The following is a 19,231-nucleotide window of genomic DNA, read 5'->3' on the forward strand; positions in this document are numbered from 1 at the left end:
TGAGCTGGAGCTGCTGCCCGAGGTCCAGAGCCGGAACAGGATCTGCACGAGAGGGAAACACACGTCAACCCCCTCTGGACATATTCAAGCCACCTTCCTAGCCTCGAGGAGGCTTGGAGTAGGTCGCCCAGCTCCCAGGGAGTCAGCTCCCCAAGGCCCCGCGGCTGGATGGACTGGGTGCTTCTCTGCGGCTGCTAAGGGATGTGCACGCAGACCAACCCAGTACATGAAAACGGGGTGGGAATGGCCACGGGCTCCCTGGGATTTGCCCACTTCCCTGGCCTGGTGTGACACTTAAAGGATTTTCCATTCCCTGATCTGATAGGAAGAAAGATACACGCGGCGGCAAGCGGAGGAGCCCGGGAAAATCACCTATCGCCTAGCGCCCACGCGGAGGAAGCAGCCAGTGGGAAGGTGCCGAAGGCCTCAAGTTTCCAGTAATTCTTAGGAAGTTGGAAATAACAACTGATACCCGGAGAGCGTCTGGCCATCACAGAACACTGTTACGGACATTTTCTCATTTGAGCCCCAGGACACTCCTGGGAGAGAGATGTGACACACAGATCATGTTCCTTTCACAGAAGAGGGAACTAAAACTCATTGAGGCGGGGTGATGGGCCCAGGTTTCCGGCTGGTTAGTTGGGCAGAGAGATCTCAAACCCAAGTCTGTGAGATCCAGTGACTGTCCTTCCAAAGAGGAAGGTCCCCGGAGGGGGCGGGCTCCCCTTTCTGTCACGGTCCTCCTTTACTGATGAAGGATGCTCAGGAAAGAGTCAGGGCTGACCAGCTAGTGATCTAAAGATGGGAGAACCCCGGGTTTCTGCTCTCGGTGGTTCTGTCTTTCCTCAGAGGCACAGCTGGTGACCCAGCTGCTGTGACCCGTCCTGCGCCAGCGGGATCAGTCAGCCAGGAGGCCACCACACTCCTGGTTACAGTACAAACAGCAGGAGAAGGGCATCTGGGCCAGTTATGAGAGGTCCTGCAGCCAATTCAATGTGCTCTCCACCATCAGATTCACTTACAAAAAAACTGGATTTGTGAGGGGAACCACTGACCGAAACCACCCACCCTGGCCAGGCACAACAGTAGCCACTCGCATGAGTTCTCTTACAACGGGAGGTCCTGGTAAGGAATGCGGAACTAACAAGCTACCACCAACCGGAAGAACTCATGGCAAGGTCAAAAGGAGAGAGGAGACGCCAGTCCTTAAGTCCTACCAGCCTCCGAGAATCCTTGCTGGAATCCTTCTTGGCTGAGCGACGGATGTACCACCAGCAAGGACCCTGAGTCAGAGTGATTGGCCAGAGACAACCCGGAAACTCACCCCATCACCATAAAACCCGAGACTGGGAGCCACGTGGCAGAGTAGTTCTCCGGGGTTCCCCGACCCTGCTATTCTCTGCCCGGGCACCCCTTCCCAATAAAGTCTCTTGCTTTGTCAGCACCTGTGTCTCCTCGGACAATTCATTTCCGAGTGTTAGACAAGAGCCCACTCTCGGGCCATGGAAGGGGTCCCCTTTCCTGCAACAGATTTGGACCTAAAATCGGACACTGCAGATGTGGAATTCGGGGTACAGGTGCGGACTTTGCCTTTACCATTCATTCAGCACAAAATGGAGAGACATTAAATGTTCTTCTGGCATCAGTTGGGTCTTTATTTTTATTTCTGCTGCACTTATAATCCACCTGCCGGGCCCCAGTGGGGCACTTCCTCTGGGACTCTGGGGCCCCGTCAGGGTAGAAGCATACCCGAGTCTGCTGGGCTTAGAAAAGATTACGGAAGATATTTCTGGTATGGACGCCAGCATCACTTGTGAGGCGGCTGCAAAGATTTAGTCTCCGGTTGAGGAATGCTAAACACAGAGCCCAGTGGATCAACAAGGGTATATATCCAAGCGCTCACTGAATTTTCAAATACCAGAGCAGTTAATTTTTCAGACCACCCTTGGTTCCTGGAAACGAGGGCTCCGTCTACCACGCCTCAGTCAGCGGGGCCACCAGGAGCCAGGAGCCAGGAGCGCTTTGAGGAGCCAGCGTCTTGGTGGGGTTTACAAAAGGCAGGCCCCACGGCATGTCCAGCACAGCGTTTAACACCACCCATCACATGAAAGCCCGGCAGCCGGGCACTGGTTCTGTGCGTATATACAGTTTATGACTACCTCATCGCCTTCTCATTTGTGGCCTCTCATTATTATTTTTATCAGCATTGAAATATTCATATTAAATTAGATTTCAAAAGCTATTTCGGGGAGATGGTTCCCTGTAAGTAGGAGCGGTAATAGCGCTACAGAATAGAACATCCTCAGAACATTCCAGGTGCTTTTTTTTTTTTTTTTTTTTTTTTAAATTTCAGTATCTTCCCTGGACACCTTCCCACCGCCACTCCTCTTCCCACTCCCCACATGGCCTTTTGCTGGGCAAATGACGTGAAGGAGATAAAAGAGAGTATTGCCCGTGGCCCCGTCCATGTAAAACGACAGCTTTAACTTGAAACAGGGGTCAGGGAAGAATTGAGGAGAACCACTGTGCTTCTACAAAATTCTATGGATGTTCATTGCTGTAGGTTTCCCAGCACAACTGACGGTACAAATTATATTTTAAAGAGCTAAGCTAGTATGCTGCCCTCCATCCCCCAAATTTCTCTTGACAGCTTTTCCAGTCCATTCCTTTTAAGAGGCCAGGACCCACTGTGTCTGCTTCGAATAAGAAATAGTTTCCCTCGTTAGGTTCAGCAAGGAATTCAGTAACATATAAAAATAATACGCACATTATCAAGTGAATGGTAACTAGGACCTTTAGACAAATTTTCAAAGCATTATATTGTAAGTGAAAATTCTGGCAATCTTATAATTATTCATTACGGCATATGTATTTAATTGAACATGATTAAAGGTTAATGCCTAAGTAGCAGAACTGGTCATAGAATAAAGAATGAACTGAATGTTCAAAAATCTCTATGTATTAAACTTCAAACTTTACTACAGTACAGTTGAATGACTCAACGCCTACAGCATTTGAATATCGTTTTGGATTATGTAAAAGGCATTGCTAAAGTACCTCTCAGGCTTAATATTTATTACTTGTATTAAAGGAACAGTTAATTACCACATGACAGTATAATGACTCTAGCATGTTTGGGCTAGAGACCAAAACAGTGAATTTCGGCATGCCTGACCCCAGCCTGCGTGTTAATCTAGGGGAAATCACAGCTTTTTGTCTCATTAATGATTTCCAGGTCCTAAGCATCTGTCTGCTCTGCGTAAGGCACTGATTCATTGCGATGGACATTCAGCAGGGTCAGCTGGGCCCAACTTCACAGAGATAAACCATGTTCACAATTAACTAAGATAAAGCAAGAAGGGCCACATGGAAGACCATTCCCAGATAGAGAAACTGGGAAAAGGAGGTTTTTTTTTTTTTTTTTTTTTTTAATAAAAAGAAGAGTCAGAGTTTAGACCCGTGGCGACTGTGGGGCAGTCAATCCCTGTGGAAGAAACAGCATATGCAGGGGACCAAGAAGCAGGGGAGCGTCAGGCACAGCCACAAAAATACTCCAGTCCCACTGCCAGTGCCCACGTACACATTCTATGACGTGAGGACCGTTCTAGGTGCTGGGGGGACACGGTGGCGAACAAGAGAAAACCCTTGTTCTCAAAGACTTGACATTCCACTGAAGTGAGGGAGATAGACAAACAGTAAAACCAAACAAGTCAGAATGCTCTCAGTACTGCCAAGCATGAAGAAGAGAGAAGACAGGGTGTGGAGAATGGGGAATGGGTCCTGGAGACAGAAGGACAGGGAGGGGAGGGCCTCTGAGGAGGTGACCCTGGGATTGAGATCTGGATGTCGAAGAGGAGAGAACATGAAGACTCTTGGCAGAGGGAATGGCAGAGGGAATGGCAGTGCAAAAGGTCCAGAGCTGGGTGCCAGGATGGGCATACACAAGGCAAAGAGAGAAGCCAGTGAGGTATGATGAAGGGAAGGGAAAGCAGCCAAGGACAAGTGGTCAGAGTGGGAGGACTGTGCTCAAGGATTGAAAGAAAAATATGAACACAATTAAGGAGAGAAAGAGATGATATAAAGAAGAATCGAACTGAATTCTAGAGCTGAAAATACAATGTCGGAGGTGCCCTGTTGCACAGTAGGTAGCGGGTCAGTCTCATGAAAATAGTGTCTACAGTGAGTTAAGGGATCGAGTTTGGATTCAATTCTACTCCTGATGGGAAAAGCCACCAGAGAATAGGACTCTTGCAAAATGAGCCACTGTGGCATGAGAAGAAAACTGCAGTACTCTGAACCACGAAAATGTTTGTTGGTTTTCTAGTTGCAAAGTATTTAAGAGTTTTAAGCTTAAAGATGAGTTATACAATTTTTCTTTTAAAAAGCTAAGTGTTCTAAATTAGCTGCCCTGTTCTGTGATGACAGATGGCTATCAGTAATTAATATGCTGCCTGGCAGACATTTAAAAAATATAAACACATGATCTATGTCTTTAAAGTAAATGTGATGTTTTAATACTTAGTGGGAAAAAAAAAAAACTACTTGAATGAAACTCATCTACAGTGACGGCACTCTAAAAGTGGATAATTGGAAATGTTCCCATCATCATATAAACTTATGGGCAAAGATAACATTGTCTACAAAAATGTCTCAATGCCTCATATCAGACAAGAGGGAGTAGAGGGTAATTGTTTAGAGTGTGGGCCAGACTATATGTGACTGAATCCCAGCTCTGCCACTTACTGGTTGTGCAACCTTTGACAAGCTACTTAATATCTCTGTATCTTACTTTCTTCATCTATAAATTGGGCATAATAATTGTGCCAATATCATTAGGTTGTTGTAAGGATTAACTACAATAATATGTGATATACCACCAGGCACCGAATTAATACTCAACAGATGTTACCTATTATCAACCGACTCAAACCTGATGAAATATCTGCCAAAAGGAGTTTCAAACCCATTTTTTAATATATAAAAAATACAGTATCTTCTGACTAGTTAGCAAGAAAAACTGATATACCATGATAAATAAAAATTTACTAGCTGAATTTCAACTAATACTTTCTTATAACTGGTATACAGGTTTCAAAAATATGAATCATATTTTTGTAAAGTTAGCTAATAATGCACTGCTTTGGTTTGGATCTATGTATCTTTGTGAGTTATCTTTTCCAGCCATTTATGACAGCCATTAAAATCACGAACAACATTAACAAAACTTGGGAGATTTCTACTCCAGGCCATGACAGATTAACTGGCACTGGAGCTGCCCTCTGGCCATAAACAACTAGAATACTAGGCAATCTAAACGAAACAAAGAACCATTTACAGATGTTATACAACCAGCAGATCAGGAATGGTGATCCCCGAAAGAGGGAAACAAGTAAGGTGAGCCCTATGATCACCCTGACTTTCTGCCAGGAAGCACTTTCTGGACTGCAGCACAGGGAAGGGGGAACCCAAGCAGAGGATGATGGTCTTCCTGGATTGAGAAGATAGAGATCAAAAGATCAGGAGGTTTAGGTACCTGGAATTTACAGGGCAGAGCCCTGGAAAGGAGGGAGATATGCAGCGAAAGAGCTGGAGAAATCTTCAGAGGAGTCATATAAAATCTGTTGCTAAAAGATAAGGTACATACATACACACAGGGTGAAACTCCACAAGGCTGTGCAAAGAACTACAAGGAAGGTCTAAGTAAACAACTCCTAGAGTTCGCAGTGTTGGGAGCCTTTCAAGTTACAACCAGCCAGAGAAGAGAGGCTTGTTGAACAGGCAGGACATTCAGTAGAAGACATCAGAGGGCCACACCAGAGTGGAGGGCTAAGCTAATCCTAAAGTAAAGGCTAGTCTGGACCTGTCCCCAAAAGCTTAAAAACATGTCTCAGAATAACTGAGTTGATCTGCAAGTAATTTAACTGCCTGCCCCAAATACTTCAACGCTCTTAAGAAAGACAACAAAATCCAGTTAACTGCAATGTCCAACATCCAATCAAAAATTACTAGACATGCAAAGAATCAGGAGAATAAGGGAAAAAAACATCAGTTAATAAACACAGAACCAGAAATTACAAGAGATAATGGGAGTAGCTGACAAAGACTAAAACAGTTATAAGCATGCTCAAGGATTTAAAGAAAAACATGAACACAATAAGGAGAGAAACAGAAGCTATAAAGACCCAGATGGAATTCTAGAGCTTAAAATACAGTATCTGAAATGAAAAAAATTCCCTAGATTGGCTTAAAAGCACATTAGACACTGCAAAATCAAGAAGATCAGGGAACTAACTCAAAGACATAGTCACAGAAACTGCCTAAATAGAAGCACAGAGAAGAGATTGAAAAAAAAAAGTTACTTAAACCTCAGCAGCCTGTAAAACAATATCAAGCAATCTAACATACATGTCCCAGAAAGGGGCAAGGGATGTATTTGAAAGAAGTGGCAAAATTTCCAAATTTGGTGAAAGCTATAAACCCCCAAATCCAAGAAACTCAACAAAATCCAAGCAGAATAAATGCAAAGAACACCAATAAACACAATCAAATTGCTGAAAAGAGGAATAAAAAGAAAATCTTAAAAGCTAGAAAAAAGGGACTTCACTGGTGGTGCAATGGTTAAGAATCCGTCTGCCAACGCAGGGGACACAGGTTTGAGCCCTGGTCCAGGAAGATCCCACGTGTCGCGGAGCAACTAAGCCCATGTGCCACAACTACTGAGCCTGCGCTCTAGAGGCTGCGAGCCACAACTACTGAGCCCGTGCACCACAACTACTGAAGCCCGCATGCCCTAGAGCCCATGCGCCTCAACTACTGAGCCTGCGTGCTTCTAGGGCCCGCGTACCACAACTACTCAGTCCACGTGCTCTAGGGCCCGCATGCCACAACTACTGAGCCCGCATGCTGCAACTGCTGAAGCCTGCACTCCTAGAGCCCATGCTCCACAACAAGAGAAGCCACCACAATGAGAAGCCCACACACCGCAACAAAGAGTAGCCCCCGCTCGCCACAACTAGAGAAAGCCTGCACGCGGCAGTGAAGACCCAGTGCAGCCAAAAAAAGAAGCCAGAGAAAAGAAGACTCTTAGGGGAAGAAAGATAAGGCTGATGAAGACCTCCTGTCAGAAATGATGTTAGTCAGTCCAGAGAGAGAAAAACTGAAACAAACACTGCCAATATATAGCTTTATACCCAACAAAAAATATCTTTCAAAAATGAGGGTGAGGGCTTCCCTGGTGGTGCAGTGGTTAAGAATCCGCCTGCCAATGCAGGGGACACGGGTTTGAGCCCTGGTCCTGGAAGATCCCACATGCTGTGGAGCAACTAAGCCCGTGCGTCACAACTACTGAGCCTGCACTCTAGAGCCCATGAGCCACAACTACTGAAGGCCGCATGCCTAGGGCCCGTGCTCCGCAACGAGAGGCCACTGCAATGAGAAGCCCACACACTGCAACAAAGAGTAGCCCCCGCTCACCGCAACTAGAGAAAGCCCACTTGCAGCAACGAAGACCCAACGCAGCCAAAAATTAAATAAATAAATTTTTAAAAAATTAATTAAAAAAAATGAAGGTGATATAGACATTTTGTTTGTGTGTTTCAAATGAACAAGAGCTGGCAGAATTCATTGCCAGTGAACCTACACTATAAGATATGTTAAAGGAAATGCTACATACCAAAAGAAACTGATGCCAGACAGAAACCTGCATCTACACAAAGGAATAAACAACACTGGAAATGGAAAAAAGCGTGGGCAAAAATAAAGTACTACTTTTCTCATTTTAAATTTCTTTAAAAGATAATTGACCATTTAAAAGCAAAAATAGTACAATGTATTGTAGGGTTATAACACATGGAGAAGTAAAATAAATAACAATACACAAAGCACAGGAAGGAGAGAGTGAAAGTGTACTGTAAGATTCTTACATTGTAATGTGAAGTAGTATAATATTATTTGAAAGTATAGTGTGATAAATTAAAGACACTTAATGTAAACCTTAAAGTAACCACTAAGAAAATAAAACAAAGAGCTCTAGCTAATAAGACAAGTGAAGAGATAAAATAAGATCACAAAAAATAATCAAAATAAAGCAAGAAAGACACAACAAAAAAATAGGTAAGACAAGAAGAAAGCGAATAATAAGATGGTAGACTTATGCCTCTCTTTATCCATAATTACATGAAACATAAAATATCTAACATTCCACTTGAAAGGCAGATTGTCAGACTGGATTAAAAAAAAAACACGACAGAGCTGTTTACAAGAAATACAACTTAAATAAAACAAAAAGATAGGTTAATAGTAAAAGGATAGAAAATGATATAACATGAAAACACTAATCAAAAGAAAGCTGGAGTGCCTATATCAATATGAAACAAAGCAAACTTTAGTACAAGGAATATTAACAAAAATAAAATCATTGTATAAACTTGAAAGTATCAAATCATTGAGAAGATATAACAATCCTAAAAGTAAATGTACTACAAAACAAAGCTTCAAAACCATGAATTAAAAACTAATATAAGTGAAACAAGAAAAAGAAAAATACACAATAATAAAGATTTCAAAACGCTGTGCTTGCTAATTAATAGTACAACTAAATATAAAATCAGTAATGGATACAAAAGACTTGAACAACACTGTTGACCAACTTGACCTAATTGACATTTATAGAACACTCCACTCAGCAAACTACAGAACACACATTCCCTTCAAGTGCACATGGGACACTCTCCAAGACAGAAATATACTGGACCATAAAATAAGTCTCAATAAACTTAAAAGAACAGAAATCATACCAAGCACATTCCCTGGCCACAGTGAAATAAATCAGTGACCTAAGCCTCCACTTTAAGAAACTCCAGAAAGCTCTAGCCAGACTGATCAAGAAGAGAAAAAAAAAAAAAAAAGAAAAAGAAAGAAAGAAAGAAAGAAAAAAAGAATTCACAAATTCCAAGATCAGGAATGAAAAAAGGGACATGACTACCCATCCTACAGATATTTAATTAATTAATTTATTTTTTGCCTGTGTTGGGTCCTCATTTCTGTGCGAGGGCTTTCTCTAGTTGCGGCAAGCGGGGGCCATTCTTCATCGCAGTGCGCGGGCCTCTCACTGTTGCAGCCTTTCTTGTTGCGGAGCACAGGCTCCAGACGCACAGGCTCAGTAGTTGTGGCTCACGGGCCTAGTTGCTCCGTGGCATGTGGGATCTTCCCAGACCAGGGCTCGAACCCGTGTTCCCCGCATCGGCAGGCAGATTCTCAACCACTGCGCCACCGGGGAAGCCCAGATATTTAAAAGGTAATGAAATATCATCAACAACATTATGCTAATAAATTTACATGAAGTGGATCATTCCTTGAAAAATTACCGAAACTGACTCAAGAAGAAATAAAACATCTTAATAGACCTCCATCTGTTAAAGAAGTAAAATTTATAATTAAAATCCTTGCCATAAGTCAAAAAGATACATGTACCCCTATGTTCAGAGCAGCACTATTCACAATAGCCAAGACATGGTAACAACCAAAATGTCCATCAACAGAGGAATAGATAAAGAAGATGTGGTACATATATACAATGGAATACTACTTAGCCATACAAAAGAATGAAACAATGCCATTTGCAGCAACATGAATGGACCTAGAGATTATCACACTAAATGAAGTCAGAAAGAGAGAGACAAATACCATATGATATCACTTATGTGTGGAATCTAACATATAACACAAATGAAGTTATTACAAAACAGAAAGAGACTCACAGACATAGAGAACAGAGTTGTGGTTCACAAAGGGGAGACAGGGTGTGGAAGCGATGGAAGAACAAACAAACAAACACCTTGCAACAAAGAAAATCCCAGGCCTGGATGGCTTTACTGGTGAACTAGAGATGTTTTAGGAAGAAGTAATGGCAATCTGACATAAACTCTTTCAGCACTTGACTCATTTGATAAGACCAGCACTACTTACTACCTTGATACCAAAACTCATAAAAACATTAAAAGGAAAAAAAAAAAAAACAGGCAAAAAACTACAGTGCTGTATTCCTAATGAACTTAAATAGAGAAATCCTTAGTAAAATATCAGCAAATTAAATCCAGCAAATTCTAAAAAGCACAATACATCATAACCAAGTAAGACTTATCCTAGGAAGGCAAAGTTGGTTTAACACTAGAAAATTAAACTATTTCACCGTATTAAGAGAATAAAAGAGAAAAATCATATGATTAGCTCAATTGAGGCAGAAAAAAATCTGACAAAATTCAATACCCACTTATGACAAAAACTCTCAGCAAACTAGGACTAGAAGGGACTTTTCTCAAACTTTTAAGGGGTGTCTACAAAAACCCACTACAGCCAACATCTTATTCAATGTTGAAAGAGTGAATGGTTGGGACCAACACAAGGATGTTTGCTTTTTCTGCTTCTATTCAACATTGTACTGGAGGTCCTGGCCAGTGTGGAAAAAAAAGAAAAAGAAAAGGAAAAAGAAATACATGATATTACAGATTGGAAATCAACAGGGACATAAAAAACTTGAGTAACACTATCAACCAAGTTGACCTGAAATTTACAGAACATTCCATCCAACAATTGTAAAGTGCATAATCTCTTCAAGGGCACAAGGGACATTCAAGATAGAACGGTCTAGGGAATGTCCCAAAAAACTTTCAGAACTAAGAAGTAAGTTTTAAAAGGTCACAAATATAATATTACTATATAAAAACTCATCACATTTCTATATAAAAGCATCAAAGAATTGGAAAAAAATTACCAAAAAAAATACCACTTACTACAGCATCCAAAAACATGACCTATTTAGGGATAAACTGAATACTATGGGCCAGGCCCCTATACTGAAAACTACAAAATACTGCTGAGTGAAATTAAAGACATAAAGAAATATACAATGTTTGGACTGGAAGACTCAATAGTGTTGTCAATTTTCCTCAAATTGATCTATAGATCAAGTGGAATCCAGATCAAAATCCTTGCAGGCTTGTTTGTAAAAACTGACAAGCCGAGTATAAAATTTACATAGAAACTCAATTAGCCAAAATGATTTTGAAAAAGAAGACCAAAGAAAAAGGACTTATATTATATTACGTGATTTCAAGACTGATTATAAAGCTACAAGAATCAAGATAGTATGATATTAACATAAGGATACACATACAGATCAGTGAAATAAATAGAGGGTCCAGAAAAAAAGACTCAAACATATACCATCCATTAATTTTCAAAGAAACTCAACCCTTATCTCATATCATACATAAAAATTAACCCAAAATGTATCATAGGCCTAAAGGTAAAAGATAAAACCATGTAACTTCACACACACACACACACACACACACACACACACACACACACACACACACACACAAAACCCACACACAAAGGAGAGAAGAATTTATGACTTTGGACTAGGCAATGATTTCTTAGAACATAAAAAGCAAGAACCAATAGAAGAAAAAATTAATAAACTGGACTTTATTAAAATAAAAACTTCTGCTCTTCAAAAGACAAGAAAATGGGAGAAAATACTTGCAGTGCATATATTTGACAAAGGACTTGTATCTAGACTACAGCAAAGCTACAATTCAATAGTAAGCCAAACAATCCATTAAAAAAAACGGGTAGAAGATTTAAACAGACACCTTATAAGTGAAGGTCTATGAAAGTCCAAAAGCACATGAATAAAAATTTACCATCATTAGTCATCAAGAAAAATGAAAATTAAAGTCACAGTGAAATACGTTCTACACTCACTAGAATGTCTAATATCTAAAACACTGACAATACCAAATGGTGGAGAGGACACAGAGCAACTGGAACTCCCGCACATATTTGGGGGTGGGGGGGTAAAATGACACAACTGCTTGGAAAAACCGTTTGGCAGTTTCTTATCAAGCTAAACATGCACCTACCCCATGCCTCAGGAATTCTAGTCCTAAGTATTTATCTAAAAGAAATGAAAACAAATGTCCATATACAAATGTCTATGAACGCTTATAGCAGGTTTATTCACGATAGCCACAAACTGGAAACAATCCAAATGTCCACGAACAGGTGGATGGGTAGGCAAATCATTATACATCCACACAGTGGAATACCACTCCCCAGTGAACGTGGGTGAATAATCCCCAACACGCCACACTGAGTGAAGGATGCCAGACGCATCAGAGAACCTCCCCAAGGACCCCATTTATGTGAAACTCCAGAAACAATGAACCTAAGCTAGATCAACAGAAAGCAGACCAGTGGTTGCCGGCATTTGGGATCATGAGGGAACTTTCGAGAGGTTATGAATGTTCTATATCTTGATTGTGTGGTGGGCCACTGTATCAAATTGTACACAAAATAGGTGTGTTTTATTGTATATAGATTATGCCTCAATGAGGTGGATTAAAAATTTTTTTTCTAGTGAGAGCAAAATGTTTTCTGCACTGCTAATAAAATGTAAATTTTAAGTCCTTTTTTACTCTTCATCACGTCCTCTTAATTCTCTTTTTAGTATATGATTTGCAATGCATTTCACACTACTACAGTTACACACGTACATCATTTAAATAAATAAGTAGTATATATGGGGGTACAAATCTGAAATCTTTTACAGTTGGGGGACACGAACAAAAGTAGCTCAGACCACTCAGACCCGTGGGCTGCGTGCAAAGGATGGGCGGAGGAAGTGGATTCAAGTGGTGAGAGGTAACGGAGGCTTGCACTAGGGGCGGCTGACAGGGTGAGTGGTCAAACTCGGGGTGCCTCCTGGAGGCGAGATCAGCAGGACTTGCTGACAGATCAGCTCTAAAGTGTGAGGGAGGGAAAGGAAAGCAAGCTGACTCCTGCCTTTGTGGCCGAAGCAACTGCATGAATGGTGATGCCATTTACTTTCTGGGGTCGGGGGTAGGGGAGGCTGGGGGGGATCAGCTGCTCTCTTGTGCTCATGTGGAGTTTGAGAGTCTAACAGACATCAGGAGAAGCAAGAAGAACTACAATCCTGCAACCTGTGGAACAAAAACCACATGCACAGAAAGACAGACAACATGAAAAGGCAGAGGGCTATGTACCAGATGAAGGAACAAGATAAAACCCCAGAAAAACAACTAAATGAAGTGGAGATAGACAACGTCCCAGAAAAAGATTTCAGAATAATGATACTGAAGATGATCCAGGACCTTGGAAAAAGAATGGAGGCAAAGATAGAGAAGATGCAAGAAATGTTTAACAAAGACCTAGAAGAATTAAAGAACAAATAAACAGAGATGAACAATATAATAACTGAAATGAAAAATACACTAGAAGGAATCAATAGCAGAATAACTGAGGCAGAAGAACAGATAAGTGACCTGGAAGACAGAATGGTGGAATTCACTGCTGCGGAACAGAATAAAGAAAAAAGAATGAAAAGAAATGAAGACAGCCTAAGAGACCTCTGGGACAACATTAAGTGCAACAACATTCGCATTATAGGGGGCCCCAGAAGGAGAAGAGAGAGAGAAAGGACCCGAGAAAATATCTGAAGAGATTATAGTCGAAAACTTCCCTAACATGGGAAAGGAAATAGCCACCCAAGTCCAGGAAGCACAGAGAGTCCCATACAGGATAAACCCAAGGAGAAACAGGCCAAGACACATAGCAATCAAATTGGCAAAAATTAAAGACAAAGAAAAATTACTGAAAGCAGCAAGGGAAAAACAACAAATAACATAGAAGGGAACTCCCATAAGGTTAACAGCTGATTTCTCAGCAGAAACTCTACAAGCCAGAAGTGAATGGCATGATATACTTAAAGTGATGAAAGGGAAGAAACTACAACCAAGACTACTCTACCCAGCAAGGATCTCATTCAGATTCGATGGAGAAATCAAAAGCTTTACAGACAGGGCTTCCCTGGTGGCGCAGTGGTTGAGAGTCCACCTGCCGATGCAGGGGACATGGGTTTGTGCCCCAGTCTGGGAAGATCTTACATGCCGCGGAGCGGCTGGGCCTGTGAGCCATGGCCGCTGAGCCTGTGCTCCGCAACGGGAGAGGCCACAACAGTGAGAGGCCCGCGTACCCCCAAAAAAAAAAAAAAAAAAAAAAAAAAGCTTTACAGGCAAGCAAAAGCTAAGAGAATTCAGCATCACAAATCAGCTCTACAACAAATGTTAAAGGGACTTCTCTAAGTGGGAAAGCAAGAGAATAAAAGGACCTACAAAAACAAATCCAAAACAATTAAGAAAATGGTCATAGGAACATACACATCGATAATTACCTTAAACGTGAATGGATTAAATGCTCCAACCAAAAGACACAGGCTTGCTGAACGGATACAAAAACAAGTCCCATATGTATGCTGTCTACAAGAGACCCACTTCAGACCCAGGGACACATACAGACTGAAAGTGAGGGGATGGAAAAAGATATTCCATGCAAATGGAAATCAAAAGAAAGCTGGAGTAGCAATACTCATATCAGATAAAAAGACTTTAAAATAATGTTACAGGAGACAAGGAAGGACACTACATAATGATCAAGGGATCAACCCAAGAAGAAGAGATAACAATTATAAATACACATGCACCCAACACAGGAGCACCTCAATACATAAGGCAACTGCTAACAGCTCTAAAAGAGGAAATCCACAGTAACACAATAATAGTGGGGGACTTTTAACACCTCACTTACACCAATGGACAGATCATCCCAAATGAAAATAAATAAGGAAACAGAAGCTTTAAATGAGACAATAGACCAGATAGATTTAATTGACATTTATAGGACATTCCATCCAAAAACAGCAGATTACACTTTCTTCTCAAGTGTGCACGGAACATTCTCCAGGACAGATCACATCTTGGGTCACACATCAAGCCTCAGTAAATTTAAGAAAATTGCAATCATATCAAGCATCTTTTCTGACCACAACACTATGAGATTAGAAATGAGCTACAGGGGGAAAAAAGGCAAAAAACACAAACACATGGAGGCTAAACAATATGTTACTAAATAACCAAGAGATCACTGAAGAAATCAAAGAGGAAATCAAAAAATACCTAGAGACAAATGACAATGAAAACATGACGATCCAAAACCTATGGGATGCAGCAAAAGCAGTTCTAAGAGGGAAGTTTATAGCTATACAAGCCTACCTCAAGAAACAAGAAAAATCTCAAGTAAACAATCTAACCTTACACCTAAAGGAACTAGAGAAAGAAGAACAAACACAACCCAAAGTTAGCAGAAGGAAAGAAATCATAAAGATCACAGCAGAAATAAGTGAAACAGAAACAAAGAAAACAATAGCAAAGATCAATAAAACTAGAAGTTGGTTCTTTGAGAAGATAAACGAAATTGATAAACCATTAGCCAGACTCATCAAGAAAAAGAGGGAGAGGACTCAAATCAATAAAATTAGAAATGAAAAAGGAGAAGTTACAACAGACACTGCAGAAATACAAAGCATCCTAAGAGACTACTACAAGCAACTCTATGCCAATAAAATGGACAACCTGGAAGAAATGGACAAATTCTTAGAAAGGTATAACCTTCCAAGACTGAACCAGGAAGAAATAGAAAATATGAACAGACCAATCACAAGTAATGAAATTGAAACTGTGATTAAAAATCTTCCAGCAGGAAGAGATATGGGAACATATGTATATGTATAACTGATTCACTTTGTTATAAAGCAGAAACTAACACACCATTGTAAAGCAATTATACCGCAATAAAGATGTTAAAAAAAAAAAAATCTTCCAACAAACAAAAGCCCAGGACCAGATGGCTTCACAGGTGAATTCTACCAAACATTTAGAGAATAGCTAACACCCATCCTTCTCAAACTCTTCCAAAAAGTTGCAGAGGAAGGAACACTCCCAATCTCATTCTATGAGGCCACCATCACCCTGATACCAAAACCAGACAAGGATACTACAAAAAAAGAAAATTACAGACCAATATCACTGATGAATATAGATACAAAAATCCTCAAGAAAATACTAGCAAACAGAATGCAACAACACATTAAAAGGATCACACACCATGATCAAGTGGGATTTATCCCAGGGATGCAAGGATTCTTCAATATATGCAAATCAATCAATGTGATACACCATATTAACAAATGGAGGGTTAAAAAGAAAAAACATATGATCATCTCAATAGATGCAGAAAAAGCTTTTGCAAAATTCAACACCCATTTATGATAAAAACTCTCCAGAGAGTGGGCACAGAGGGAACCTACCTCAACATAATAAAGGCCATATAGGGAAAACCCGCAGCAAACATCATTCTCAATGGTGAAAAACTGAAAGCATTTCCTCTAAGATCAGGAACGAGACAAGGATGTCCACTCTCACCACTATTATTCAACATAGTTTTGGAAGCCCTAGCCACGGCAATCAGAGAAGAAAAAGAAATAAAAGGAAAACAAATTGGAAAAGAAGAAGTAAAGCTGTCACTGTTTGCAGATGACATGATACTATACATAGAGAATCCTAAAGATGCCACCAGAAAACTACTAGAGCTAATCAGTGAATTTGGGAAAGTTGCAGGATACAAAATTAATGCACAGAAATCTCTTGCATTCCTATATACTAATGATGAAAAATCTGAAAGAGAAATTAAGGAAACACTCCCATTTACCACTGCAATAAAAAGAATAAAATACCTAGGAATAAACCTACGTAGGGAGACAAAAGACCTGTATGCATAAAACTATAAGACACCGATGAAAGAAATTAAAGATGATACCAACAGATGGAGAGATACACCATGTTCTTGGATTGGAAGAATCAATATTGTGAAAATGACTATACTACCCAAAACAATCTACAGATTCAATGCAATCCCTATCAAATTACCAGTGGCATTTTTTATGGAACTAGAACAAAAAATCTTAAAATTTGTATGGAGACACAAAAGACCCCAAATAGCCAAAGCCGTCTTGAGGGAAAAAAATGGAGCTGGAGGAATCAGACTCCCTGACTTCAGACTATACTACAAAGCTACAGTAATCAAGACAGTATGGTACTGCCACAAAAACAGAAACACAGATCAGGGGACAAGATAGAAAGCCCAGAGATAAACCCACGCACCTATGGTCAACTAATCTATGACAAAGGAGGCAAGGATATACAATGGAGAAAAGACAGTCTCTTCAATAAGTGGTGCTGGGAAAACTGGACAGCTACGTGTAAAAAAATGAAATTAGAATACTCCCTAACACCACACACAAAAATAAACTCAAAATGGGTTAGAGACCTAAATGTAAGACCGGATACTATAAAACTCTTAGAGGAAAACATAGGAAGAACACTCTTTTGACATAAATCACAGCAAGATCTTTTTTGATCCACCTCGTAGAGTGATGGAAATGAAAACAAAAATAAACACATGGGACCTTATGAAACTTCAAAGCTTTTGCACAGCAAAGGAGACTGTAAACAAGACGAAAAGACAACCCTCAGAGTGGGAGAAAATATTTGCAAACGAATCAACGGACACAGGATTAATCTCCAAAATAAATAAACAGCTCATGCAGCTCAATATCATAAAAACAAACAACCCATTCGAAAAATGGGCAGAAGACCTAAATAGACATTTCTCCAAAGAAGACATACAGATGGCCAAGAAGCACATGAAAAGCCGCTCAACATCACTAATTATTAGAGAAATGCAAATCAAAAAACTATAATGAGGTATCACCTCACACCAGTTAGAATGGGCATGATGAGAAAATCTACAAACAAAAACAAATATCGTATGTTAACGCATATATGTGGAACCTAGAAAAATGGCACAGATGAACGGTTCTGCAGGGCAGAAACTGAGACACAGATGTAGAGAACAAACGTATGGACACCAAGGGGGGGAAAGCAGCGGGGTGGTGGGGGTGGTGGTGTGATGAATTGGGTGATTGGGATTGACATGTATACACCGATGTGTATAAAACTGATGACTAATAAGAAACTGGTGTATAAGAAAATAAATTAAATAAAATTCAAAAATTAAAAAAAAAGAGAGAGACATCAGAGTCACCCAGGGGGAGTCTAGGGTACCCCACACTCAGAGTCCTACAGAGGAAGAGAGGGTCTGAGGAGGAGCACAACCAGGGGGGAGGTGGGTTCTGTAGGCCCAGTGGACTCTCACAGGAGACAGCCGGCCAGCGGAGAGAGACGTCATCCTCCGAGCACATGTATTTTCTCAGTGAAATACGAGGTGTGCAGAGATCAGGGAGGAAAGAAGGTGTGAAATAGCACCTGTAAGGGGGATGGTGGCAATAAGGGTGGGGCCAGTCTGGGCTGTTCTGACTTTATGTAAACCAATGCAGTGTGCTCCTGCAGGGACTTTGGGACACTGGTGAGGATGCCCTGGATCACCGTCACACCAACAGGAGGAAGAGGCGCTGCTGCACCGCACGGAAGGCAGCGGGGCTGAGGAGTGGGGCTCCGATTCCATCGGGCCGTGAGGTGCCGGGGCGTGTGTGCGCAGGGCGGGCAGGCGGTGGTGGCTGCTTCTGTCGTGAGGACCGCAAAGACTGACCTCCCTGGACCCCTGCCCACGTGTGCACAGAGCCCCTGCCACCGGCCAGAGTGTGGATGGCACCGTGAGCGCCATCCCCGCAATGACATCAGAGCGCGGCAGACGCTCCCCTCCGCCAGGGCACTCTAGGCTAATGTAATCATACGATTACATAATTAACCCAGCTGTCTCATTAAGAAAATCAACTGGAATTCAGGGCATAATTAGTCATACAGCAATTAGCATGCTGATGAGCAACTGATGAGAAGCTGTCTAGATAGCGCGTGTGCCAGGACCACCACAGTCACAGCAGAGGGAAGAAGACGCCACCCCCACACCCCACACCCCCCGCCGGGCCACACGGAAAGCCAAGTCACCGAGTCACCTCCAGTGAGGTCTCCAGATGGGTCGGGGGCCCGGGACAGGAGGCTTGGGGAGAGCGCTGAAGGTGGGGCAGCAGGCGACTCAGACGCCCATCTTGTCAGGCTGGCCTTCCTTTAACACGTGTGGAGCTGCTACCTCAGCCTGCGAACGATCAGCTCCTTGGGCCCCAGGTTTTTTTTCAAGCTGGTCAAGGAGGGTGGAGAGGTTGCCGCCTCATCTGGGTTGCAGTTACCCCAGCACTGGTCAGAGTGTGACTGTCCCTTGTCCCCTTCTCCCCCGAGGCTGCTCTGGACCAGCTCTGGTCCTGCAGCCCAGCAGAGGGGACGGGACGGGGGGGGCC

At 41.7% G+C, this 19,231-nt stretch overlaps 1 protein-coding gene across 1 annotated transcript in view; it reads right to left on the reverse strand.

Annotated features, from left to right (window-relative positions):
- Window positions 1-19,231, reverse strand: part of CUX1 (cut like homeobox 1) — a 359,467-nt gene that overhangs the window by 125,814 nt on the left and 214,422 nt on the right. The window contains 2 exon segments of the mRNA XM_007468893.1: window position 1; window positions 4-42. The exon segment at window position 1 is cut by the window's left edge and continues 95 nt beyond it. Of these exon segments, the coding sequence (XP_007468955.1) occupies window position 1; window positions 4-42 (40 nt within the window).

Source organism: Lipotes vexillifer, unplaced genomic scaffold, assembly GCF_000442215.2.
Source record: "Lipotes vexillifer unplaced genomic scaffold, Lipotes_vexillifer_v1.1 scaffold12, whole genome shotgun sequence".
Classification (NCBI taxonomy): Eukaryota; Metazoa; Chordata; class Mammalia; order Artiodactyla; family Lipotidae; genus Lipotes; species Lipotes vexillifer.